Source organism: Vulpes vulpes, chromosome X (genome assembly GCF_048418805.1).
Source record: "Vulpes vulpes isolate BD-2025 chromosome X, VulVul3, whole genome shotgun sequence".
Lineage (NCBI taxonomy): Eukaryota > Metazoa > Chordata > Mammalia > Carnivora > Canidae > Vulpes > Vulpes vulpes.
In genome coordinates, this window is record NC_132796.1 from 11,580,451 (window position 1) to 11,606,644 (window position 26,194).

Sequence of the window (26,194 nt, forward strand, 5' to 3'; positions counted from 1 at the left end):
GGTTGAGGGAGATAATGCCCCCATCTAAAATAGGACCAGTTAAACAAGACCATCCACTCTGAGGCAGTATTTAGTAAAGGGCTCATCTTGGACACTTCTCCAAGTGGCTATGTCAGATGGAAAGCATTAGACCACTTTCTCTAATTGTGTCATCCTTGCCAAGGTCTGCCAGCAAAGCCTATCTATTGTTCATTTCCCATTTTGAGTGTCAGCAAAGGTGGTGCCTCTGAATGGGGTATGTGTGCTCTCCTTGACCAAGGAAGAGTTACAGTGAAATGGATGAAGATGTCCTATGTTCTGGGCAAATTACCCAAATATTCTATGTATCAGTACCTTCCCTAGTTGAACAATATTAATATTCTCTTGCTACCCTAATCCTTCAACATCCATCAGTGCTCCAATACAAGGGAAACTGACTTATTGTTCATTTCCCTCACCTACAAAAATTATTAAAGATTTTATTTATTCATGAGAAACAGAGAGAGAGAGAGAGAGAGAGAGACAGAGACATAGGCAGAGGGAGAAGCAGGCTCCATGCAGTAAGCCCAATGTGGGACTTGATCCCAGGACTCCAGGATCAAGACCTGAGCCGGAGGCAGATGCTCAACCACTGAGCCACCCAGGCGTCCCACCTACAAAAATTAGATGAGGAAAATCTAGGTCTCCTCTTTCATTCTGGGCTATATTCGATTTTCAAAATCTCTACAAACTATTGAAAAAAGCAAGCCAAAAAAAAAAAGCCTGCAAGAGCAGACTAAATAAATCTTACTTAATGCTTGATGCACAAAATGTGGGAGTTTCTCGTAGCACTCAGGCAAATTAGAATGATGACCTATGTGAGAACTGGCTCCTTACAGTCCGTGGAAAGGCAGTTGTGTGAGCAGAGAGCCTGGAGTCACAGTGTACACTGCGTCCATTTCAGAGTATTACAGAACCAGGCAGATCCAGTGCTGTTCCCACTCCCGAGAACAGAGATCAACGTACAGTGTTTCTTGACCACACTTAGTACCAACCTATAGTTTACTATCTAGAGTGCCAACGTAGAATCCATGAACACAGGCATTTTGGTTCTTTCCAGGTCTCATTTAAGCACACTCCAAGAAGCCAGTCTTTTACTCATGTCAGCCCAGTGACATAGTTATTATAGGACGTTATTCAATCTTGTTTGAGCCTCAATTTTCATTTAAAGCATGGCAGTACTTTCTGTGATATATACCAGGAGAGTGGGCCATGAAGAGCTCGGCCTTTTAAAAGGGTCAAACAGATGTTCATACTATTTCTGAGACCATCTTTAACTACATTTGAGCATTACATTCGAGATTGGCACAAAAGGATCCCAAAATAAGGGGTTTGGGTCAGTCCACTTTTCTTCAACAAAAGAACCCTTTACTTCCAGGTTTTAAAAACAGCAGCCTTCACAGATGAAACCCTCTCTGGCACCACAAGCTTCTCAACCTCAGCACTATTGATATTTGGGGCCAGAGAATTATTTGTTGGGGAAAGGGTGTCCAGAAGCATTGTGGGATATGCAGCGGTATCTCCTCTTTCTGCCCATACCCCCACTCCCATCCAGGGCTAACAACCAGAAATGTCTCCAGACACTACCAGGTGTCCCCTATGGTGAAAAATGACCACCCTCCTCTTCCCCGATCCCCACCTCCCGCATCCTGTTAAGAACCACTGAGCCATAGCCAAATATAAAGGATAAAGGAAGATGAACTCCTCAAAGTACTAGTGAATACAAATTAAATTTTGTATAGAACTTTAGTTTTTAGAATTTTTGCATTAAAAAAAGCCCAGCCAAGAGGAGGATCCGAGGAACATCTCGCCATATTCTTTTGGGAACGCAGAGAAGAGGCCTTTAAAAAAAAACTCTCCAAAAGTAAACACAGACCTAGCATACCCTGACTTTGCCAAAAATAAGTTTTGGCATAAAATAAATCAGAACACACTAATGTAGAGGACTGCTTTCCACTGCTTCCAACAAAAGTGGTGGGAGAAGCTGGGCTTCAGTAAATTAAATCAAAATTCAAATTCCTCTTAAAACAGCTCACAAGATATGAAGTATAATTATGTAGTTCGCATACACAGTAGTTTCTAGATGTATTCATCTGTCTCACACGACAACTCCAGTGCAGGGAAAAACAGGGCTTGTTTGGATCAGAAAACAAAAGCACAATTCAACTTGCTATTCCATGAGTAAAGAAAGAACGTATTCTAGAAAGAAAAGATGACAGCGTAATTCATCATCTGAAGGACAGCTCCTGTTTTACTAACAGACCAAGCAACACATCTAACTGTAGTGAAAGAGCAAGCAAATGAAGGAGGGGATGGGGGGAGCACCGTTCAACAAGTACAGAATATTCTGTTCACAAAACAAGACAAACTCAGAAAATTGTCAAAATGTCATTTTGGTCTTTATTTTTGGACATGTAGCATGTTTTCATAAATCAGTTTCTTATGTGCTAGTTTCTGTAATATCAAAAGAAATACAATATATTTCTCATAAATTCCTCATCACCGCAAGTTCACTTTCAAATAAATGTAAGTAGCAGGGTCGAACAATATGTTCCCACATATTGACCAGTGCAACACTGACAGTTACAAGTAAGGTATCCAGGAAGCCTGAAAAATTAAGATTTACTAGAACAAGCAAATTTACTTCCATTTGTCAAAAAACAAAGGAAATAATTTTGATTTGCAAATCACGTATTTTACATGCAAGAAGTTTAAATCCCATTTCCATCTAAAAATAAATGGCCATCTCGAAACTATGCTGAGAAACAAAAATGTAAGAACAAACAGTAGTATGCCCATAAAACTTGCTGAATAGAATAAATAAAAACAAAGGTTACAGTTTCTTGCTTTATCATGGATATTGGCACGGCTTATTTCATATTTGTAGAAATCAGTGTCTGTGCATAAAAATACAGAGAAGATTCCATGGTTTGGGTCAGTCCAGTTTTCTTCAACAAAAGAACCCTTTACTTCCAGTTTTAAAAACCGCACTCTGGTGTTTGTGTTTTAGCACAAAACACAAATATTTGTTATGTACCAGTTAATAGGCATGTTAAGATACTTTTTAGAAAAGAAGTTTTGTGAATGTTGTCATTAAAAAAAAAAAAAAACAATCCTGTACGGAATCCCAATACTGCCATAATCTACTGAGGGCACCACAAGCACCTCTTGCTTTTGATTTCACAGTCCTTTATCACAAAAGCCTATTCTAAGGAGTTCAAGGAGTTAATAAGACACACCATGTGGATAATTTGGGGTTTAAAAACCCATGGCTCTGGGCAACAACGATTACAAATAACAAAAGACATCCACAAAGAGACTGTGTTCCTAAAATTTTCAGACTCAATTTGCTATAAATAAAACATTCTGGGGTAAAGACTTTTGCACACTGACAATACTTCTCAGACATCAGCTAGGCCACAAGTGAAGGGAAGTGACTTCTATCAAAGGTGGAGGGTAGCAGCTGATTTGGAGATGGCACACCTCGTACATTCTGCTCGGAAAACACGAAGGCATTTACAGAGGACTCAATTATACACGGAAAGATGTGGAGGGTTTCTCTGCACTATCATCAACAGTGGTATCGGTCCCTAGTATTTTAGAAGCAAAAAAGTATTTTCATAAACACAAGTTAAGATGAAGGCTCTACTTAGGAGGATGCATATGACAGAAGAAGTAAATAATCGGAGTCTGCCGACCATTTTTTTCCTGGCATTAAAAGCATGAGCATTTTTGGCATGTTATTAGATAGTTTGCCATTTTGTCAACTGTGACTACAATAAAGTGAGCCATCTGAGTGATAAACAAAGAGCATCTGAATGCGCCCCTGGTCCTTAACAGCAGGAAGTGTCTAGTTCAATATTCTACATATAGTAGCTGCTTAAAACACGCTAATAACCGATGGACCATTTTGCTCAAGAAACCTGCTGATGATACACTTGCCGAGGGTATCAGACAAATGTCTAAGAACACGACTTAAGTGACTAAAACGTGTATGAACAGGACTCAAAATGGTTCGTATCGTTGTTGTACTTCCCGAAAGAAAACTTGTAAACATCTGGTAAATGTCTAATTAATGGTAGAACATTTAAAATTGGCCAAAAAATGCCCAGAAAACATTTGGCCCTTCAGCACCCAAAGCTCCCAAAATAGAATGTTAAAACATCTCTGTTAGAGGGATTTCAGTAGTCTGAAAAATTTCATACCTGAGTGGCTTCAATGTTCTCTCCTACGTTTTAAGTAAGTGCAAGGAGTTTCTACACTCAGGAATTGCATAAGTGTTTATCTTTCCTCAAAATAAAACATTGAATGATATAGAGGTAGCATAACTTATTAAATTAACTTTAAAAAAAAAGGAAAAAAAAGCAGGATTATTTTCAATAGTCTTAATATAACTATTACAAATGTGTAAAATCTTACAACCCAGGCTTCCTTCTACCTGGCTTTAGACATCTCATTATTCTCACCCCTTTTTTTACTGTAAGGATATTGATGAGTCCACGCGCCCTTTGGCCCTGTGGCATCTATTGCGACATCGATGATAGAATCTGGAGTCATCCATCTCAGGAAAAGGAGGAAGAGAAAGTTGAATACGGCCAACAAAGCAAAAATGTGGCCTGTTACAGGGCCACAGTGAGAGACGAGTCTGTCCAGTCGTTTGTCCATTGGCAACACAGCTTCTCCTGCCACGTGGTCGTACACCTGGCGGGAGAGAGGCCAAGAGTGAGCACTCTGACCCACAATAAACAACGACCTGCATGGACCAGGGATGTTTTAGAGATGCAAACGGAAGTCGCTTACATTTCGTTGTTGTTTTAGTAACGATGTGATTAATGGAATTAATGTAATTATTGCCATGTGATTCAACATTTATGGAGTGCTTATTCTGGACAAAATACTGGGCTAGACACCTCGTCACACAAAGATGAATATGCCATGGCTCCTGTCCCCTAGGGGATCACCATCAATTTTAACCAACTACAAGAATTCCAAAGTCCTGAGAAGTTGGAACCGCTTTTCGGGTCACCTCTGTCGAGGCCATGTTTAATTCAGCAGTGACTTCCTGAAGCAGGACTGGCCTTCTAAGATTCCTTGACACGGCTGAGGAGCTCTCACCGCTAGCTGGCAGACATCAACCACCATCAGAGAGCTCTAATCTAGCGCGCTGTTGGGTAGAGAGAGGCTCTTCTTTTCCACGGCCACGTAAGGCCGTGTTGCTGAGTATGGATGGTGAGAGCATACAGAAACATTTTGTGGACTCCAAATAAAAGGGGGAAAAGATAGGGGAAATTTTAGTAGATGGCATAGGTCAAATGCTGGCAAACAAAACAAAGTTTACTGCTGAGGACCGGTAGTAGGTGGCTTGCTTTTTTGAGGCACGGCTAAGCACAAAACTCAGAAATATTTTTAAAACAAAGATCTGTAAACATATGTTTCGAACACATAAGCGAGGCCAGCATTTATCTGTTTTCATTGCATTCGAGCATTGCTTGTGGTCATTCTCACACAGCGGACCTGTAAGCCATCTCCTTTTGAACTCAAGAAGGCTGTGACGTGCAGTGCGAGCTCTACAGGCCAGTGGCCTCTGGAAAGGTACAGGCTGCTTCCAGCTAGCTCTTGTACCCTCAAAACATCTGGAATACATTTCAGTCCAAATTATGCTGAGACTGGTGAATTAGAACAGTTGAGAGAGCATGTTTCCAGCATGAACTCCAATGTAATGTCTTCATCAATGTTCTAAATACCATAGTTAAACTATGAAGGAGGAGCTGAAAAGGATCAAAATGGCCTGTGTGGAACAGGAAGAATTAAAAGAGCAACTACAAGTTCTCTACTGCCGCTCTGTATTTGTGGCATTTCCAACATTTGTCATGTGCATCCTGCATCCTAACTTACTATGTTCTCCACCAGCCCAAAGATGCAAAAATCCTCTTCCCCACAGAACATCATGGTACTTAGCAAGGGTGACGCAAGGGTTTTGGGAAGTAGCCTGAATTCAACGTTTGCAAGTTTCAAAGTTGCCGCAATCAGACTAAGAAAAACCATCTACTTTCTAATAAACTGGCATGCTTAGAATTAGAAACAGCCTCAAGAAAATTTCTGAGAGTAGATCTTAATATCGGTTTGGCCTTTGAACAGTCGTGCCTTCTAGAAAACTCTATTACTCCCTTATGCCTAATTTAATGAGAAGTCTTGATGGCATTGCTATTTTCAGATGTCAAATGCAACGAGTTGACTAGAAACTCAGCCTAGCATATACCAAAAGTAGTACATTGTGCATTTCTTTTCATTTGAAGAGACTTCATAAACTTAAGCAACAGAAAGGGTAAACCTATATATATATTTAAAAAAAGCAAACGTGTACACGAAACGCCAAGAATTTAGACACAATCTTCAAATACCCTTTGCTTAGCACATGACATACTTTTTCAGTTCTTTCTGCAACATTCCTCCAGGTGTAGAAAGTCTTTACTATGTTATGGATATTTTCGGGAGCTGGCAACGCTCCTGACTTCAGCTGGGAAATCGCTTTTTCCAAACCTTTGCACAAGGACTTGACAGAAGGCTCACACAGAATGATAAGATTTTCTGGAAGTACCTCAGGAATTCCACCAACCCTGGTACTTACCACCTTAAAAAGGAGAACAAGAACATACATTACACCATAATTCATATTTCAGGAAAATCAGCAAAACCAACTTAAAAAAGTCATTACAGAAAGTACCTGCTTATTTTTCAAAATACAAGTACAGAAACCCCAACAACGTAAGCCCTCAAAGCTTTTTACCTGTAAACCACAACTGGCTGCTTCCACAATTGCCATGCAGAATGCTTCGGTAAGGGAAGTATTAAGAAAAATATGTCCTTGAACTAAGACATTTCTAACATCCTTGTGCTCTAAGGCTCCCAAGAGACGCACTCTGATTTTTGAAATGAAAGAAGAAAAGAGAGGAGTGAAAATCATGCAAGAAAAGAAATATCATTTAGAAGCCAAGTGTGCTATTCATATTATACTTAGATTACGGCTGGTTCTAATGTTTGCCACTGCACAAGACTAATATCACCAAATTATGATCTAAAAGAGTCTTTAAAGCTGTTTGGTTTCAAACTCATACAGCTACCATATTTCTAACTTTTGTCACGCATATAAATTTCATCTTCTACAAAATTAGTTGGCATTTAGTGGAGATATTAATATACTTTGGTGAGTAAATATTAAAGAGTCATTTCTAAACAGAAAAAGGCCCCTTAAAATTGATGCTTCACAGCAAACATCTTTTTAAGTTACTAAGAAAGAGAAGTATTTGAATCTATATGTACAGGACAATTTACATGATTTGGGCCATACTATTTAAATCACAACTCAGCAAGGCTTGAAAATCTACAAACGTTTCCAAAGTGGTTGTTGTGTGTGTGTGTGTGTGTGTGTGTGTGTGTGTGTGTGAGTGAGTTCATATGCATGCGCACACCTTCCAGGGTACCTCCAACCATTGCCCCTGAAAGTCAAATAATACTGGGCCAAAAAAAAATTGTGAAATTTTTTTAAACTAAGTTTTCCCATATTATATACATTAAAAAAAACAGACTTTGCATTACATTTTTACATCAAGTATACATAGGAGAAACAGTCCACTTAAAAACACATGTAACCAAAACTGAATTCAGGTAACATTTTCTCACCCAAGACAATATAGAATCCATCAATACCTGTCATGTAGCTGGTACCTTTCTCGTACTTCTTCCAAAATGATTCTCTTAGGTCCCTCTCCTCCAATTATGAAATTTAAATCTGGATATTTCTGACAGAGTTCAGGTATTATACCACTAAGCAAATCAGTCCCTGAAAATATAAAATAAAGTTGAATGTTGGAAATATTAATATTTAAACTTTAAAAAATTCAGCAGAACTGAGAAAACACTCCCTTTGAAAAGTATTAGCTATGCCCTCCTTAGGCAGACAAACTAATTCTCAAACCTTTCCTGCCAAGGTGGAATGTCCAAACTACCAGCGCTCTCCTAAGAGTTGCAGTTCTTAAAGTACATTGACATCCACTGTTACCCGATACATGGGTTGGTTATATGGGTTATGCTGTTTCGTTCTAACATAACATTCTTGTCATTCGCTTGTGGTTACGCATCACATACTTCTAAAAAAGGTATTTGAGGTAGCTAGCATTTGAGTTAGTTTTCTACAGAGCCGGACAGCTGATCGGAGACCTAGGATTTGTCCCAGCCAACTTAGGAGCAAGCTCTTTGGTCGTGGGAGAATTTTCTGATAATAGAAAACGAAGAGACCAGATGTGCCTGAAGTCCAAGGTCTCTTTCAGCTACAAAATTTCTACCAGTCTATGTTCCATATCCCACCATGCCATCAGAAAGGGCTAAGCAACAAAGTGTAACTGCAGCATCCGCTTTGTTGAGAACGCAGCTTGTACACAGGATCTTACAACAAACTCCACAGTATTAGCAAAATGTAAAAGAGTAGTCCGTCCAAACCTGCCATAGCCCACTTCCCTTGAATGAAAGTAAATGAAGGTGGCAGGACCTCGACTGACAGATGGTTATAATCCAGAGAACAAAAGGGTGCGTCTTGGTTCCTTTTTTTCCTTTAACGAAACACTTTCCTTCTAATACGTAAATACAACCCCAGGTAATATGAAGCAAAAAAATAAACCATGCCCTACCAGTCTGAAAGTGGCTATCCAAAGTGACAGGAATGTTGATACTTTTTGAGAATTTTGTTCATTAACAATTATAAATTGGACACATTCCAAAGTAAAAGTAAATGTAAAATAACCCAGTTAAAGTTTATTAATTCAAAAAATGCAGATGTACACACACACAAAAATAAGAATTACACTTTTTTCTATCAATCTTCTCAAATACAGGCAGATCAATTATTTTTAAAAAAAGATGGTGGGAGAAGTAATTTATATGGGGTCATTTTTATTAAATTCAAAGTAGGGATTTATATAAACTCCGCCAGCATTTTCAAAATATAACTGCATTAGCAAACGTAAGTTCACACGCAGCTTTTCTGAATTATGAAGGCTTCTCATTAAAATCTTAGCTACCTTTGTTTCAAGACAATTACTGAATTTGTCAACTGGATCTCTACATAAACCAGAAGGTGGCTTAATGACTTTTAACATTTAGCTACCTTTAATTCTTTCATTTTCTTTCTTTCCTTTCCTTCCTCCCTTCGAATACAAAGGTTAAGAACCCATTCTTCAAATGAAAAATGCAACACATAAAGAATAAAAATCATAACTGCCAATAACAACTAGCATTTACTGAGTGGTTACTACATCAGGCTCTGTCCTTTAAGTGCATTATGTCATTTAATCCTGACAACAACCTTATAAGAAATGGAACTGATTAAAATTAGTAATGATCTATAATATTATTCTAAGAATAAAAGGGTTTTCCCAAACAATAAAAGACATTGAAGAATCTAACACAATGGAACACAGAAAGTCTTTCAATCACCATAGTCACACAAAACGGACAAAGAAAAATCATGATTCAAATGGCTTTTAAAGCTCAGTCTAACAGTATTTTAAATAATCTTATCAATCTATATATACCCAGAGGCTGGGCCAGAGGTGAGGGGGAACAAGAGACTCAAGAGCTGAACTCATGTTTGTCATCTCTGATACTTACTGTGTAACCTGAGCAAGTTACTTACCATCTCTGAGACTCAGTTTCTTTGTCTGTTACATGCAGATAACATCTACCCTACAGTGGTTGGGAGGGTCAAGTGAGGTACTGTACCATGCACAGGCTCTATCAACTGCAGAATATAAATGGAAGTTGTCATTACCACTATGGCAAGAAGCAGGGCATGCCTGCACACACGGGAGCACCATGAAAACCCTGACTTGAGAGCAAAACAGGCTTTTGAAAGAGGGAGGAAGGCAGCCAGAAAACCTGAGTGATAAGAACTGGGATTCATCCTCTCTCACTCAATACATGGCACTGGCTGGGCCTTTGAGAACTGGTTGAAAAGAACACCTCCTAAGGAAATTAATTAGTTAACGATTAACAGACCATAAATACAGCTATTCACTTTTTGGCTACGGATGTGGCCATTCCTCCTGAGAAGGTTACTTTTTGCCTGTTGCCTGGCCACATGGAGAGGGTTTCGTGTTTGTTAAATAACTGACCTGGGAACAGGACAGGCTGTACCTTCACGCTGTGGCTGGTGGTTAGCTCGGCTGGTTAAAATACCATCATTAGTGAAGTAAAGGTAACAGGTTTAATCTTTCTACAAACAGTTCATTTTGCTCTGATCCTCAACCACGTGTGCATCATAGGCTTTCTCGGCTAGCTATCACACGAAGGTATACTGTGTGATTAAAAGAAAAACTAGGCATGTTTTCTAAGTTACAACAAACACATCACTGATATCCCAAGAGGGATTCAGAACAGAGAACGCTGGTCCATTCACTTCTTGATTAAAGAATGAAAGCACATCATGAGAGCATGGCTTCACCCCACAAAACACAGTTCAGCAGTTTTCCCACAAACCTCCGCTTAAAGTGGATTGCTGGATCAACCAAGGCTCTGTTCCAAATGTAAAACCTACTGACCAAGGCCCACGTGTGGATTTTCAGGCTGCTCCCTAGCACACCCACCCGCTTCTGATCCCGTCACTGAGCTTCATGCTTACCAACAATCGGCTGCATTTGTCCACATGTTTGAAGCCAGTTACACTTGTTATTGCATTGGGTAATTTAGTTAAATAATATGTAAACTGACAAAATAAGTTTCCATGAAACTAAGTTGAACGATTTGAAAAATTCAATAAAAGAAATTTACAGAAAAAAAGCTCTGAGATGAGGTATTCTAAACAACTGTATAACATCAGAGCCAAGTCAAAAATCCACTACTTCATACACCTTTAAGTGCTCACCCCACTTAAAAGAAACCCAAATTGACAACTATAAGTTATGCTTTTCGAAGACGATTGTGCCAGAAAGTTGAAGCAGCTCCAACCAGTGGACCAATACTCTTACAACTGCAAGCCGACACCAGACTATTGGCAACTCAGGGCATGTTAATAACATTCTGAATCAAACTCAAAACATTTAAGGAAGGGTACGTGTTATCTTTTTAATGGTTCCCTACTTGAAGTGACAATTTGACAATTTTGATTACTGGACAGGTTTTCAAAGACCATCCAAAGACCACTTAGGTTCTCAATAACCAGATTGTTCCAGGCTTCCAGCAGACAAGGCTCTACGAATGCTACTGCGGTGTCCATTAAATGCTGCAGAGGCATCAAAAAAAAAATCCTCTTTGGTAACGGCAGACACTTATCAAATACCAACTGGCCTAAATACTTTATAGGAACCATCACCGAACCCTCACAAGATTCCCCTTGTTGCCCAAATCATACAAATGAAAAAACTGAGACTCAGAGATGTTAAGTAACATGTCTTCAATCACACAATGGGATGCAGCCAGGATCAGACTCCAGGCTGTCTAATCCCCGCGCCTTCACCACTTACTTGCCTACGTGTTCTTAATATCTCATCTGCGACTAAATGAAATAAGCAAGCTGCAAAACCTCAACGTGTGGAACAAGCTCATTGATTCTGAGGATATGCATAAAAGACAGGAGAGTTATAAATCAAAATATTCATAAGGCTCATTCCTGAAGAGTAGAGTTACAGCTGATTTTAGTTTTCACCCCTGTGCTTTCTTAGTTTTCAAAATACCTGCAATAAAAGACATGACTTTTGTCATCAGAAAGGGCTATATGGTGGGCTCGGCCTTTTACTTCTTATCACACATGCAGGGCTGTTTTAACTTTTTTAAAAAAGACCTGACCTATTAAACAACATCAGATTACTGTTTTTAAGTAACTATTAAATCATCAAAGGGGGGACAGCATTCACCACCGTTCCAAAAATCTCTTTTTGGATATGTAAGACAATAATAGACCTTTCTTTGCTACATTTAATGCAGTAGCCATAAGACCATAAAACAAAACGAAAAGCCAAACAATCATTACATTCAAGTATTCAACAGCTTTCTATGAGAAAAAAAAGTCTGTGCAGTGCAATTGTAGCTATCATTTCATTACCTTTTCTGTAAACAAGTCTGCTGACAACAACAATAGTTATTATACTATCATGCCTTCTAAATGGGTCTGGAGTGAAGTCAGTAGGATCTACAGCATTAGGAATGACGGACACTATTTCAGGATTCAGTGCTGCTCTTAGCACAGTGTTTTCCTTACTAGTATAAGAGACACAAATTATGTGGTTTGTGTCACAAAGAGACACAGTTAGAAGCTTGTTTGTAAGCACCGAGCTGACATCAGCAAATCCGAAAAGGGAATGGTCCGTGAAGACTGTCTGGAGCCCCATTGTCTTGGCGTGGAAGAGGGCATCATGGGCCATGGCAGAAAAAGAACTATGTGAATGGATTATCGTGACTCTCTCCCGAACAAATATGTACCTGAGCAATGGCAGACTGTGAAAGAGGGTCGTGGCTGTAGATTGGTTGTACATGACTTTCAGAGGCAAGTAATAGACTTTGAGGCCATTAGTGAGGTAACGGATGCCTTTCCGATTTCCGTAAGCATGGGTGACAATTATGACTTTGTGCCCTCTTTCAATCAGGCACTGAGAGAGCTGGTAAATGTGGCTTTCCACGCCTCCCATATTAGGATAGAAAAAGTCCGACACCATGCATATATTATGGGTACGGGTCCTATATGCTGAGAGACTTCCAGGGCTAACACGGGGGAGCACAGATGAGCGAGGCTGGCCATGCCCACCTCCTCCTCTATAGGCCATGCTGAGATGGTTTAGGCATTTGTCCTTAGAGCAACTCGGTTAAGATGTGTGTCGTCTAGTACCTGAAAAAGAGAGTAAAACAAGATCTCAGCTCAGAGACAAAATACATTACGTTTTCCAAATCCAGATGTAAACACTGTTTTATGCTAATGTAAATTTGCTAGCTTTCCCCCTAAAAATGAAACAAAAGCAAAAGCATATAATGAAATTACTCATCTGACATTTACTTGCTTAGTACTTACTATGTGCCATACAACAAAACTAGATTCCACAATGCCCTTATATTTTAATTTTGCTTAAAAAACACTGCAACACATAATTTTAAAAAATGAGTTTGTTATGTCACAGTATATAAGAATGTGCTCTGCTAGCAAACCAGTTCATTCTAAAAATTAAATACATGACTCTTTACAGAAAGTTAGCCAGCCCTGCTCTAGAGCTTAGCCACTGACCCAATGAATCTCATACAATTCTGCTATTTACTTTGTGGTTTAAACTAAAATATACCTGGAGCTAGAACTTTTTTTTTTTTAAGAATTTATTTATTTATTTGACAGAGATCACGAGAGAGCACAAGCAGGCAGAGGGAGAGGAAGAAGTAGGCTCCCCGCTGGGCAGAGAGCGGGAAGTGAGGGTCTCGATCCCAGAAAGGGCTCTGGGATCATGACCCAAGCCAAAGGCAGTCGCTCAACTGACTGAGCCACCCAGGCGCCCCTAGAACTGTCTTTTTCAAGTACTGCCTACAGCACATGCTGCAGACATCTATGTACATTTTCCTCTTCCTTATTCAAGGCTGGTAATAAGCTGCTCCTTTCATGTTCTTAACCTTTCTTTCAGTTATGGAGGCCTTTCTTCCAGGAGTATCCCTGTCTTTAGTTTGAAGTTTAAAGACAAAGGCTCAATTCAAGATGGACCCGATGTGGGGCCATTTTCTACATCTAAAGGAGGAAATATGGATCTCAGGGGTCTCCTAGATCCTCCCTCATCAGCAGAAAATGCTCACTCGATATTCAGTACTATTACAGATTCTTACTTTTAAAGCTAAAAAGAAAAAAAAAATTTAAAAAAAGCAACAGAGTGTCTTGGAAAACCAGTGAAATCTTCCTCAGATTTACAAATGAGATTTCCACACTTCCAGAAACTGAACTACACAATGGAAAGCGATCCTAAAGGTCTGAATTTCCGATTTCACTTGTAAACGCAGGAAATGCAAATTAACTGCCTGTGTAAACTCTTAATTCTTGGCAACAAAGTCATCTGTATTTTAAATCTATTCTCAGAAATACTCAATAAGTGTTTTTTGACCTGAATTTACTATTTAAGATTCAAGACTACCAAATATTGAGATTCTTCAGGTTCGTCTTTTAAGTGGTTTCAGTACATTTTCTTACTGTGGTTTGTCACCTAAACCTGAATTTCCAGTTGTACTCAACTTAAAAAGGTGATTTAAAAAAAAAAAAAAAAGGTGAGTCAAGAACCACATGAATTTATCTGAAGTTCTGTCATTAACCTGCAAACGTTCTGAGGCGCCTGCCTACTTCCACCGGGTTATCACGCCTAGCATCTTTATGGCGTAAAAGCTCAACAAATGGAACAACCACAGAATCTTAGATTTTAGAGCCGACAAGAGGCTTGGAGATCCAGGAATACCTCGCTTGCTTTACAAAAGAGAAGCCAAGCAAGTTGAGCGATTTGACTAAGGTCTCCACCCAGCCACTTTAGTGACAAATGCGAGATGGCCGTAAATTTACAACCATCCAGAGCCAACGAGTCCCCGGGGAGTCAGCAGGAGAGGCTCCCGAGGAGCCTTAGGGAGACCCCGCGGGGGCTTGGGTCTGGAGGACGGTGCTTTCACACCCACCCCCGGGGCAATACCCCAGCTTCACTCTGAGAGGTCACCGGGGAGCGCCAGGGCCAAGGGAGGGACGACCCCGCTCAATCAACGACCCCGTTGGAGTCAAGCAGGGTCTCGTCAGGCCCAAAAGGAGGAAGATAGCCAGACCGTGGGCAGGGGTCTGAGGCTGGGGGTCCGGGAACCCTGCAACCTGCCCGCCTCAGTCTCCGCGGCACCGGCTCCAGCGCGGCCGCCACAGCGCACCCTCAGCCCCACTCGAGTCCGGAGGCTCTCGCCCCCGACTTCCGAGCTTCAAAGCCTCCCGGGCTTTGCCCCTTCCATCGCCGGCCACACTCCCACGGGTGCAGCCCAGTCCCATCCGGAAGCGGCCGAGAGTGCCGGCGCAGGGTCAGACGCGCACTTACCGGCAAGTCCCATGGCCGCCAGTGTCCGGACCTCCCGCGGCTGCGGCCAGAGTCCCACCCCGCTGCCCCGAAACACCAATCAGAGGCGTCCGCGCCCGAGCGCCGCGCCCCCGAGGCGGCCAATCAGAAAGGTGCGCTGGAGTCACGTGCAGGAGCACCGCTCAGTCTCCACCTTTCAGCGCTGGCTGTAACGTCAGCGCGCGTAGGCACATGTTTTCGCAATATTCGGGGAGACTTGTTTTTCTCTGCATCGAAAGTAATACTCCTCGGTTGGACTTTTTATATGAATTCTTAGGGTGGCGAACCTCTAGAAACGGGCCCTGGTCTCTTCTTACACAAGCAGCCTACCAGGAGCCTTCCAGAGGGTAAAGTCAGAAATCCCAGCGTGACTCGCAGCGAGTCTCTAGAGCTGCTGGGAGTTGTAGTCTGGTGGCCTTCGGAAGGCGAAGCTGAACTTAGAAAACTCACTCCCAGGATGCACCGCACTTCTAAACCTGAATTTTGCAGAAGGTCGGGTGGTTCGCGTCTTGGTTGCCTAGTTACAGCGTCCCCTTTTCTGGAAGCCGGTACTCTCTGGCTTTGGATTGGAGAGACTTTTGGGGCGGAAGGCCACCCGGGTCGTGGTGGCGCTGTGTTTGTGATTATGTGTCACAGCAGAACCGTGCTGCTGGGTTTGCCTGAGGTAGCTAATTAAAATTACACACTTAAAATAAAAGCAAAGTTTAGAAAAATTTGGATTTCAGATCACTTTTATACAAGTGTGCCCCAAACATTGGCGACCTTACTAAAAAGTTACCCTTGTTTATCTCAAATTCAAACTTAACTGCGTAGCTTGTATTTTATCTGGCCACCCCACACTCCGAAGAAAAAAATCTGAGGTCTGACCTGAAATATCAACTCCCACTGAAACTGGTTCAACTGGCTATGATGGTGCTTGGCCAGTGAATCAGTGGAAGTGGTGTGATGGCCATCCAACCCTTCCATTTGGTGCTTGGAGTTCCCCCAGCTCTGCCATGCGTACACTTTCGAGAACAGATGCCTTCCCGAGCACCATCACTGGCACCCCCCCTTTTTTAAATTTTTATTTATTTATGATAGTCACAGAGAGAGAGAGAGAGAGAGAGAGGCGGAGACATAGGCAGAGGGAGAAGCAGGCTCCATGCACCCGGAGCCCGACGTGGGATTCGATCCTGGGTCTCCAGGATCGCGCCCTGGGCCAAAGGCAGGCGCTAAACCGCTGCGACTGGCACCCCGTTTAAGCCTGTAGAAAGCCTCTGCATCCCCTGAAGATTTCAGCTCCTTTCTGATGCCGTTTTCCAAGCCTCCAGAGGGAATTAAATCCTCCCTCCTTTGTATTTTTATAGTACTTTGGCCATATGCTGGCATAGCAGTTGTCAGGTGATATTCAAGTTGTTTGCCTGTCTGCTAGCCCCCTTCCTCCTCAACCTGATCCTCCCAGGCGGGTCTTCTTGGGATCTCACACTGACTTCTTTCTGAAAACTGGAAATTGAATTTGCTTGTTAAATGTCTGCCATTCTAGCCAGATAGTAAGCTGAGGCAGGGTTTGTTCCTGGTAATAGACATTGAACAAGTTGTAATTGTATTAATGAATGTTTTTATCCGATACTGCCACAATCCCAGTACAAATGCATAGTCATACCCAATAAAATGTATTGAAAATATTTTATGGAGTGTACCATATAAAAATGACAGTTCAGGGCTGCCTGGGTGGCTCAGGAGGTTAAGCGTCGGACTCTTGGTTTCCGCTCAGGTCTTGATCTCATGGGTCTGGGATCCAGCCCAGGATCTGGCTCCACACTCAGTGGGGGAGTCTGCTTGAAGATTCTCTCCCACTGCTCCTCCCCCCATTCTCTCCCTCCCTATTCTTTTTTAAAAATTACAGTTCAATGATATAATTCAAAGAGCATTTTGGTTGTAGTACTTGAAGTGGATTAATGAGTTAACTTTAATGAGTTAAAGTTATTTAAGTCAAGTAGGAATAGATACTCTGCACTGGGTTAATAATACTGAAGCATCAGAGAATAAAGATAATGAAGGCTCAAGGATACTTCTTCCAGTTTAATAATTTGCAGTTGGTTGCACAGATAGCACCAACACTACCAGATGTTACAGCATTGCTTTGGTCTCCTTTTCATTTTTGCCATAGGTTTTATTTTTTATTTTTTTGCAGTAGGTTTCAGTACAAAAGGTATGAGTAGAGACCCTGGAAAGTATAATAAGTCCAATTATTGATCCTCTCGTTTGCCAGTACCATAGTTCTAAGCACAATGCACATTTGAAATTTTAAGATCCCGATGCCAATACTCCTTCAAAAGAGTTGTGATCTTTTCTCAAAACAGAATATTTTCTACCTTTATCATCAAACATTTACTGAGTGCCTACTCTGTAGAAGACTTTGTGGGGAATACAAGGAATATTAAACATGGTCCCTATGTTTTAAAAGTTTTTTAATCCTTCCTAGCTTTTATATACCTTTTTCCATCAGTAAAAAGCAATCCCCTTTTCTTGAAAGGTTCTTTGTGTTTTAAGTACTGTAGAATAGCCTGACCTTTATAAATTATTAATAAAGGCACACTGTTGCCGAGTCTCTGTGGCGGGGGAGAGGGCTGAGAAAACTGCAGGCTGTTCCAATGAAGTGTATAGGTTGTGACAGTATGAAAACATTGAAATTCATTCATCATGCTCCAGTCTCTGACCTAGGCGCTGAGCATTAAAGGCAAATAAATCATAATTCTACACATGGCTCACAATCTCATGTGGGTATGAGACTTCATTTATAGTCCATTCAAATTTAAGGCCACTTACTAAAAGTCAAAGGAAAAGTTGTAGAATCAGGAATATGCTATAAATCTAGGGATAATTCTAATTATACTGTTCGGCCTAAGTGTGTAGAATCAAGGTACGATTCTAGAGAATTTTCTTAGAGGCTACTAAAATTAAATAAATTTAATTAATTAAATTAATTTATTAATTAATTAAATTAATTAAATAAATTAATACTACTTACACGCAGTGTATTCTGATTACACTTAGTAAAATATGAGGGCAGTCAGTACCAGTTGTAGTATAAAATAACCTATGAACGGAGAAGGTATCAAATAAATGTGTGTATCACCTTCCCTTGAAATCCAGCTCTTTGAAAATTCAGCTCCAAGCTCCCTTGGATAATTTTGGAGTGGGAAGGCCACACATTTGTATTGAGAGCCTGCTATCTACATACAAGACCCAGGGCAGGGAAATTCTAGCATGAGCCATATATCCAAGGAACCAAGATGGGGTTAAGGCATATGCAAACACCTGTGAGAAAAGGTAGGAAGTGTCAGCACTGTAAGAAAAATACAAAAAAAAAAAATACTGGGGGTTCAGAGGGAAAGAGCATTTCTAGCTGCCAGCATTTAGCGTAGAAGTAAAAAGTGCTCAGGTTACTGTTAGGAGCAAGATCATTCCAAGAATAAGAGGGACGAGGTAGAGACACAGGTGCTGACTGTCCAGTGTACACTCCTGTGCTGTTATGCAGGGGACGAGGAGAGGAAGGGTTCAGACAGAGCAGTAGCATTTCCAGCGAAGGTTCAAGCAAACTGGTAGAGGATCTTACTGAGGAAAATGGGCTTGATGTTGAGCCAGACTTCCAGCCAAAATACTATTTTCAATTAACATTTTGGGACTATTCACTCCTCGTTCTGCTTCAAATAGAGAGAGATGAGAAAAATCAAAATGTTATAGCTGTGACTTAAAAAAAAGAACAAACATTTCCACGTATCAGACACAGAACCAGGATGCAAAATGGTAATCAGACCAAAGCCACCATGGGTCCTGGACTCTGTATGTGGAAAAGCGGGAACACATGAACTGGGTTCAGCTCTTGTAGAATGAATGACAAAGGCTATCGGTGCCACATGTGGCTGGAGGCAGGAACCAGGCTTGTGGGAGACGTTTACATCGGCAGCTTTCCATGAGCCACTTTCCAATATTCACACTCCTGTCTTATCCCCTACCACGCTGACTCCGGGTGGGCAGTGTGATCTGCTTGGCCAGTGGGTCATCAGTGAAGGAGAAGCAGCAGAAGCTGAATTAGTAAGCGCTTATGCGCGGAGGAATGTCCTGTTGGACGCTCTCCTCTTGATCGCCAATGGCTATGCTGCAAAGAAGCTCAGGCAAGATACTGAATGATGAAAAGCCATTTGGAGAGAGGCCCTGGAGAATGAGAGCTCACCTTGGGCTTCCAGCAGCAGACGAGTTCCCATTCACTGGGCACAAAATCAATGCAATACTTCTTTGTTACTGATTGATTATTATTTATTAGGTACCTACTAAATGTAAGACATTGTTTTCACACTGAGGATTATGAGTACGTTAGACAAAGTCCAGCTCTCATTGGCCAAATCCATTAAAATCACAATTTTCACCAAACTACTATTTTTCTTGAAAGCTTTAAAATGGGGGCACCCTAGTTGGCTCAGTCAGTAGAGCATGGGACTCTTGATCTCGGAGTCACGAGTTTGAGCCCCACATTGGGGATAGAGTTTACTTTAAAAAAGCCCCAAAATGGATGATTTGTGTCATCTCCTTTATCAAGGATGTCAGTATTTTAATCTCATCCAACTCTGTCCATTATGCTGTCTAATCTGTTTCCAACTCTGAAGGGCGTCCTGCCACACTGCTTTCTTTAGTCCCAGATTTATGATCTGTGCTGCCCTATTAATACATTCTCCAGCCTTGTGGCTTAGATAATCAGGGACATCATGCATCATTGGCATTTACTGTGTTTGCTTTAAGCTCTTGAGGCTTCTCACATATTTTTATTTTGCAACAAGTTGAGAATTTTCAGTCCACATTCCAAAGCTATTAGCATGACAAATACTCCTGTACAATGACCAGCAAATTCTAAGAAGGCAGTAGTCCAGTTACCCCATGCCCACCCTGAGGACCAGCCCCATCTCAGCTCGGACACAGCCTCAGAGATCCAAATGCAGATCTCTTGGTAGTTATGGAGGGTTAGAGGTGCAAAGCCAGACAGCAAATAGTTTTGTCCTAGCCCAGAATTCTCTATAATATCTCCACCTAAATGGCAGTTAGGAAGCCAGAGCCACTAAGCAAAACATGGTTGGAGTTGTTTTTAGGGCAGATCCAGGAATCCAGGATAAGCCAAGAACTTGTAAATTACACTGTATTTTTCAAATTGTTTTCATTTACGGTAACCCAAGTGAGGTTAGCAACTCTGAGAGCAAGGAGTTGAGATTACCACCCACATTTGGCAGGTGTGGAAACTGAGGATCCACGGGGCTGCTCAGCCCATAATGAGATTAGGTGGCAGAGCCGGTCCTTGGATTTACGCTCTCTTTTTTACCAAAGCTGAGCAAGGTGACTCCTTTGTGCAGTGTCCCTCGGGCTGTGTGCTGCCCCAGCTCCCAAGGGAATGTGACCAACAACCACAGAGGAGAAGAGATTGGTAGGAACCGAGTGAAGGGACACAGCTAGGAGGAGCTGGACGCTAATGCATTAGGTCCGAGCCCTCTCAGAAGGCTAGGAATCAAACAGTGAAACTAGGAGGAAGAAGGCCTTTTGGCTTGAGGGTCATAAAGTAGGGGGAGGAGGAACAGTGACAGGACAGGGTTGACTGGACCACTGCCAGCAGATGACAGCAGTAATAATGGCAGCATGATGAGGACTGGTCCCAAGCCAGGTCTAGAACAGCTGTGTCCCCAGAGCAGGGACTGAGCACTAAAGCCAGGAAAGGAGCAGGGGGGCAGAGCCACAGGCCGCAGAGGACCGGGGAGGGAGAGGAGAATTCAGGAACCGCTTATGAACCGAGAGGGGAAGGGCAGGGATTGGGGCCAGGATCCAACAATTAGGAGGAACAGAATGATTTTGCTGTGTCTATCATCACTTTCCCCCTGGTAATAACCATGGTCTGAGGAACTCGGGTCGCACAAATTTGGTCGGGACAGTTTCTGATGGTGAGGAGGTCGCAGTGTGCGGAGAGATAAGCCGAACACAGCTATTTACAAAAGTCTGCGGTGTTGTAGCAGATCCTGTCTACCTATCTACCTATCTATCATCTTTCCATTTCAGCAAGATTCTGGGGAGGGCATCCGTTTTTAAGTTATTTGCTAAATTCTGTGAAATTGTGAAATTGACTTAATTTGCTAAAAAAAAATAAAAAATAAAAACACCGCTTAATACTCATAATGCTGCCTCAATTCTGCTAATGCTATATCACTCCCTCTGGTTTACCAAACGTCCATTAAAGTCTGTGCCATCAAAAAGGTATTTGTGGGATTGTTTTGGAGAAAAACAACAAGGGAAAAGGCCCGTGCTCCCTTCCTGGGTGGCCATGCGACAGAGAGAGGAAGCCCTTGGCCACAAGAAGTGAGATGTGAATGACCCGAGAACGGGTGCCCGCAGTTGGAGCTGGAGGCGGCCAGAAGACACAAGTTCTCAAAGACATCAGGGGGGATTCCTGGGCTCTCCTCCATCACGAGATGTGGGTCAGGTTAAGTTACACTGAATCTCAAAGGGAAGACAGATTTTAAGCTTGGGTCACATTTGCTTAACCTTACCTAGATTTTATTTATCTGTGAGAGACAGAGCATGCGAGAGCACAAGCATGAGTGGCGGGAGGGGCCAAGGGAGAGGGAAGGAGATGATCTGAGCTGAAGCCACCCAGGGGCCCCACTTACCCTCATTTAGAATCTTAAACCTTCTGCGGGGCGCCTGGGTGGCTGTCGGTGAAGCATCTGTCTTCAGCTCAGATCATGATCCCAGGGTCCTGGGATCGAGCCCTGTGCCTTGTAGGGCTTTCTGCTAAGCGGGGAGTCTGCTTCTCCCACACCCTCTCCCTCTGTGCTTGCTTGCTCTCTCTCCCTCTTAAATAAATAAATAAAATCTTTAAAAAAAATCTTAAACCTTCTGAGAGCTACTGCCTGGGCTTCCCCTAACTGACATCAAGTGTTGCTGTGCCCATGTCTCTCCCCATCCCTCCCCCTTCTCGATCCCTTTCTCTCTTTAAGATACATTTTTTCCCTTGGCATGAAATTTAGAGTGGTACCATATTAAATAACACAAAATTCCACGGCTTGAATAATGGTGTTTATTTTCTTTAAATACACTTAAATATGAAACGACAGACAGTAGTTCAGTAAACTCAAAACTACAAGCTGGACAGTAATCAGAAAATCAGTGCTGATCATACAAATCAAAATCTGCATAATAAAGAGTCAGAAGAATTCACAAGACAGCTGCATTAGCGAAGGACTTGGAGACTATAAAATTGCCTCGTTGGCTTTGAGTAATCAATTTTATGGCCCCAGTGATTCTAGGATGATCAGACCTTTAACATTCACAAAAAAAAAAAAAAAAAAAAAAAAAAAGGTTGCTACAGGTTCCCTCCTCTCCATCCTGCTGTGCAGGGGCATCTTCAGTTGGAAGCCATCTGTCAGTGAACCAGGGAAGCCTCAGCTGGTGTGTAATGGAAGGGTGGTCTGAATTCATTGTGGGACTGGACAAAACAGATTTTTCTTTTTCTTGTACGTGGGGAAAAAAAAACAATCAGTGACAGCAACTTGGCAAAGCAGCATGCTGTTTAAAATGTTAGGGATGGGGAACTCAGGAACCAAGTTGAGTCAAGGATTTTCTTGACCATGGAGCCCATAGGCAGCCCTTTTCTCCTTTGGAAAGCGGCAGTGCTTTGCACATGCTGGTCTTCCATGCGCACATGTTCTGGTGTGAAAGGGACATCTGTCCTCACAGCTGTTGCAAAAGAAAATAAACATGAGAATTCGGAATCAAGGACTAAATTCAAAGGAATAACTCTGTTCTGATGTGATTAAGTTTTCAACATAAATCTTCCCGATATGTATTTAAAATGTCAGTATAACACCCTGAACAGTTATTCCACATGGATGCAAAAAAGCCTATGAAAGCCCAAATGGTGACCTGTAAGGGTTCTATTTATCAATATATTTCTTGCTGTATAAATCCAGTGCTATCCCCTTCCTCAAAGAACAAACAAACATGTGGACATATACTGAGAGAGATCCAACCAGAGAACCTGCTGATCTGAAACTCACCCTCCAAATAATTGCTTAAATCTCATCAATTAAATTTTTGCGGAAGATCCATACCCAACAACAGCAGGCAGGACTTTCTTTTTCTTTTCTTTTCTTTTTATTTTAAGATTTATTTATTTACTGGGGCAAGGGAGTGGAGAGATGGAGGGAGAGGGAGAGTCTCAAGCAGACTCCCTGCTGGGCACAGAGCCTGGTGCAGGGCTTGATCCCAGGACCCTGAGATAATGACCTGAGTGAAACCAAGTCAGCTGCTTAACCAGCTAAGCCACCCAGGCGCCCCAGGATTTTCTTGGTTTCACAATTACTCATCACTCTATATACTCTCATTTGTCCTTGGTTGCCAAACCTCTGTTTTACTATCAATAAAAGGGACTTGGGCACTGCAAAAAAAAAAAAAAATGCTTTCAGAAGGAATTTCACCAAAGTGAAATGGCATTCACATTAATGGCATTCACATTTGTCAATGAGTCAAATGAAGGTGAAAGTGAAAATGCCTTTCACCTGCAGGTGTCTGCGTGAAATATCTTGTGCTTCTGGCAGCAGCTCTCCAGGCTCTCTCTGCACTCCATGCAACTGCAGTTTTCTGGGTGCTGGATGAGATCTCTGGGACACGGTGTTTTACAGACACACTCGCAACGATCGTCATCAAACTTCATGTGCGGCCCGCAGAGAGCCAGTTCCTGGAGGTGAGAGTGGTCTAAACAGAAACAGAAAAAGGTTGGTCAGATGGCTGTAGCACGGAAAACGTGGCGTCTAAATTAGTTGTATACTTTCCGTTATTCTAAAATAACTTTTCTGATCTCCCTTCCTGTCGATTTTTGCTCCTAGTCTTTTCACATAGTGGGGGAGATTCACCTCTGATTTCATAATACCAATACTGAGTTCATGTGTTCTTAAGTTTGGGAGAAAGATGTTATAAGCTGAGTATTTTTGATATGATTTTCAAAGAGATTTTTAGGTTGGTGACTGGTTACAAAATGCAAACTTTCACAGGCAAGTATTAGTAATAAAACATAGGATATCGAGGAATTTTGAGTCTGGTCCTTCCTAGTTTTTAGATGAAGAGTAAAAGAAGGGAGGAACAGAAGTATGGGCATGATCGAAATACACCTCAGACATTCCAGACTGTGGATACAAATACAAAGTGATGTATTTCCTCACCACAGATCACAACGCTGTTATAAAAGATACAACAGTGATGATAAACCTTGATTCCACAGACTATCTGTTGGAAGAACACGTTCAGCTGAGAGGAGGGCCTGAGAAGTTTTAGACACACTTAGTTGACAGCTATTTCTTCTAGAAAGTGTACACAACAATTGGGTAACTGCTACTCCATGTCCAATTCTGATCACCAAGTTGAAATTCGGTGCAGGAAATGGAAAAGAAGAAACTTGGGAAGAACGTGACTGTGACACTTTAGCATTCTTGAATGTTCTGGAGGCAAGTACATGGTTAGTTTCTTCCCCAAACCTGCTTCTCTCTAAATCTGCCTTGTTTAGGGAATGGTGCCATCACTCCCGACTCACCTGCCATATTGGGTCTCATCACTTTGTGCACCCAGTTCTGCCATCCTGACTTTGTTCTATCATTTCCATCAACACTGCCACCACCTCAATTCAGTCAGCACCCTAATATTTTTTGTGTAGATGGCTGTCACAGATCTTGCCATCACAAGTTTTATTTGTGCAGATCTGCAGATGCAGATCTAATCACATTACTCTACTGCCTTAAGTTCCTTAAAAGGTTCCCAATAACAGACTGTTTTCCCAACCAGGGTCATATGAGAACCTCCATGATGGAGACCTTACTAATCTCCCAGACTCATCTTTCTCCCTCCGCCCCCATCATATATACCTGTGTTCCATCCATACCAAATTATACTACTTTTTGTTCCCCTGATATCCCAGGGTCTCTCAGCCCCATGCTTTTGGCCTTGCCCTTCTCCCTGCCAGTCATCTTTCTCCCCAGGTATCTTTCTCAACTTCTACAAGTTTAGCTAAATGCCCTTACCCTGTGCATATTTCCATCCTGTCCTTTCTTGCACTGCTTACATGTGTCTATTTCCTCTATGAATTAAAAAATACTGAAGGTTATTGGAATCAGATATCATCATTCTGACATAAAATAGGCACATGACAAATGTTGAGTTCATTCGCTGTAGTAAAAGGGTCCTGAAACAGGCTGATGTAGGAAGACTCTGAAGAATCCCGTCCATTGTTCCAAGACATTGGGTTAAACCATATATTCTTGTCAATATCTGACCACTGACAGTATATCAAAATGGCAATCTCATGTTGTCTAATCTCATAGTTTTAACTGCTCTGTGACTGATGGTATTCAAGGAACCACGTGGAAAGGGTGTTGGAAGGCCAGATCTGGGGGAGATTCTCAGAATTGCATGAAGAGGAAAAAGGTGAGCTTTGTAAGCCATATGTCGATGAGGTATATGCCACTTTGGGGCAGGATGAGAATAGATTGTTCCCATTGGCTATTCTTTCCTGTTTTGTCAAAGATTAACTGACCACATACCTGAGGACTCAGTCCTGGGTTTTCTATTCTGTTCCACTGATCTATGTGTCTATTTTTGTGCCAGTACCATACTGTTTTGATGACTATAGCTTTGTAATATAACTTGAAGTCTGGAATTGTCCATTGATTCACAAATGGATAAAGAAGAAGCACTACAACAGAATATTATTCAGCCATAAAAAAGAATGAAATCCTGCCATCTGCAATGACATCGATGGAGCTAGAGAGTATAATGCTAAGTGAAATAAGTCAGTCAGAGAAAGACAAACACCGTATGATCTCACTCATGTGGCATTTAAGAAACAAAACAAGCAAGCAAAGGGGGAACAAAAAGAGGGAGAGACGCAAACCAAGAAACAGACTCTCAACTCTAGAGAACAAACTGATGGTTATCAGAGGGGAAGGGGGTGGGGAGGAGGGAAACGGGTGACCGGGATTAAGGCGTGCACCGTCCTGATGAGCACCAGGTGATGTACGGAAGCGCTG

The 26,194-nt window shown here is 41.8% G+C and overlaps 2 protein-coding genes across 5 annotated transcripts in view; both read right to left on the reverse strand.

Annotated features, from left to right (window-relative positions):
* Nucleotides 1-2,395: 2,395 nt before the first annotated feature.
* PIGA (phosphatidylinositol glycan anchor biosynthesis class A) lies at nucleotides 2,396-15,513 on the reverse strand. 4 transcript variants are annotated; one of them, XM_025986695.2, is made up of 6 exons: nucleotides 15,087-15,513; nucleotides 12,110-12,889; nucleotides 7,726-7,858; nucleotides 6,806-6,938; nucleotides 6,443-6,649; nucleotides 2,396-4,719 (listed from the first exon to the last, which is right to left on the reverse strand). In XM_025986695.2, exons 2-6 carry the CDS (start codon nucleotides 12,825-12,827, stop codon nucleotides 4,453-4,455), a joined length of 1,458 nt encoding a protein of 485 aa, XP_025842480.1. In that variant the 5' UTR covers nucleotides 12,828-12,889; nucleotides 15,087-15,513; the 3' UTR covers nucleotides 2,396-4,452. The 4 variants fall into 4 exon arrangements, with proteins under 4 accessions (XP_025842480.1, XP_072600504.1, XP_072600503.1 ...); XM_072744403.1 differs by having other exon boundaries at nucleotides 14,926-15,090; XM_072744402.1 differs by having other exon boundaries at nucleotides 14,830-15,090.
* A 6,670-nt stretch (nucleotides 15,514-22,183) lies between these two features.
* Nucleotides 22,184-26,194, reverse strand: part of VEGFD (vascular endothelial growth factor D) — a 36,808-nt gene continuing 32,797 nt past the window's right edge. The window contains exons 6-7 of the mRNA XM_025986709.2: nucleotides 23,678-23,873; nucleotides 22,184-22,856 (exon numbers count right to left, since the gene is read on the reverse strand). Coding sequence (XP_025842494.1) covers nucleotides 22,730-22,856; nucleotides 23,678-23,873 — 323 coding nt within the window. The 3' untranslated portion in view covers nucleotides 22,184-22,729. The remainder of the gene's footprint in view (nucleotides 22,857-23,677; nucleotides 23,874-26,194) is intronic.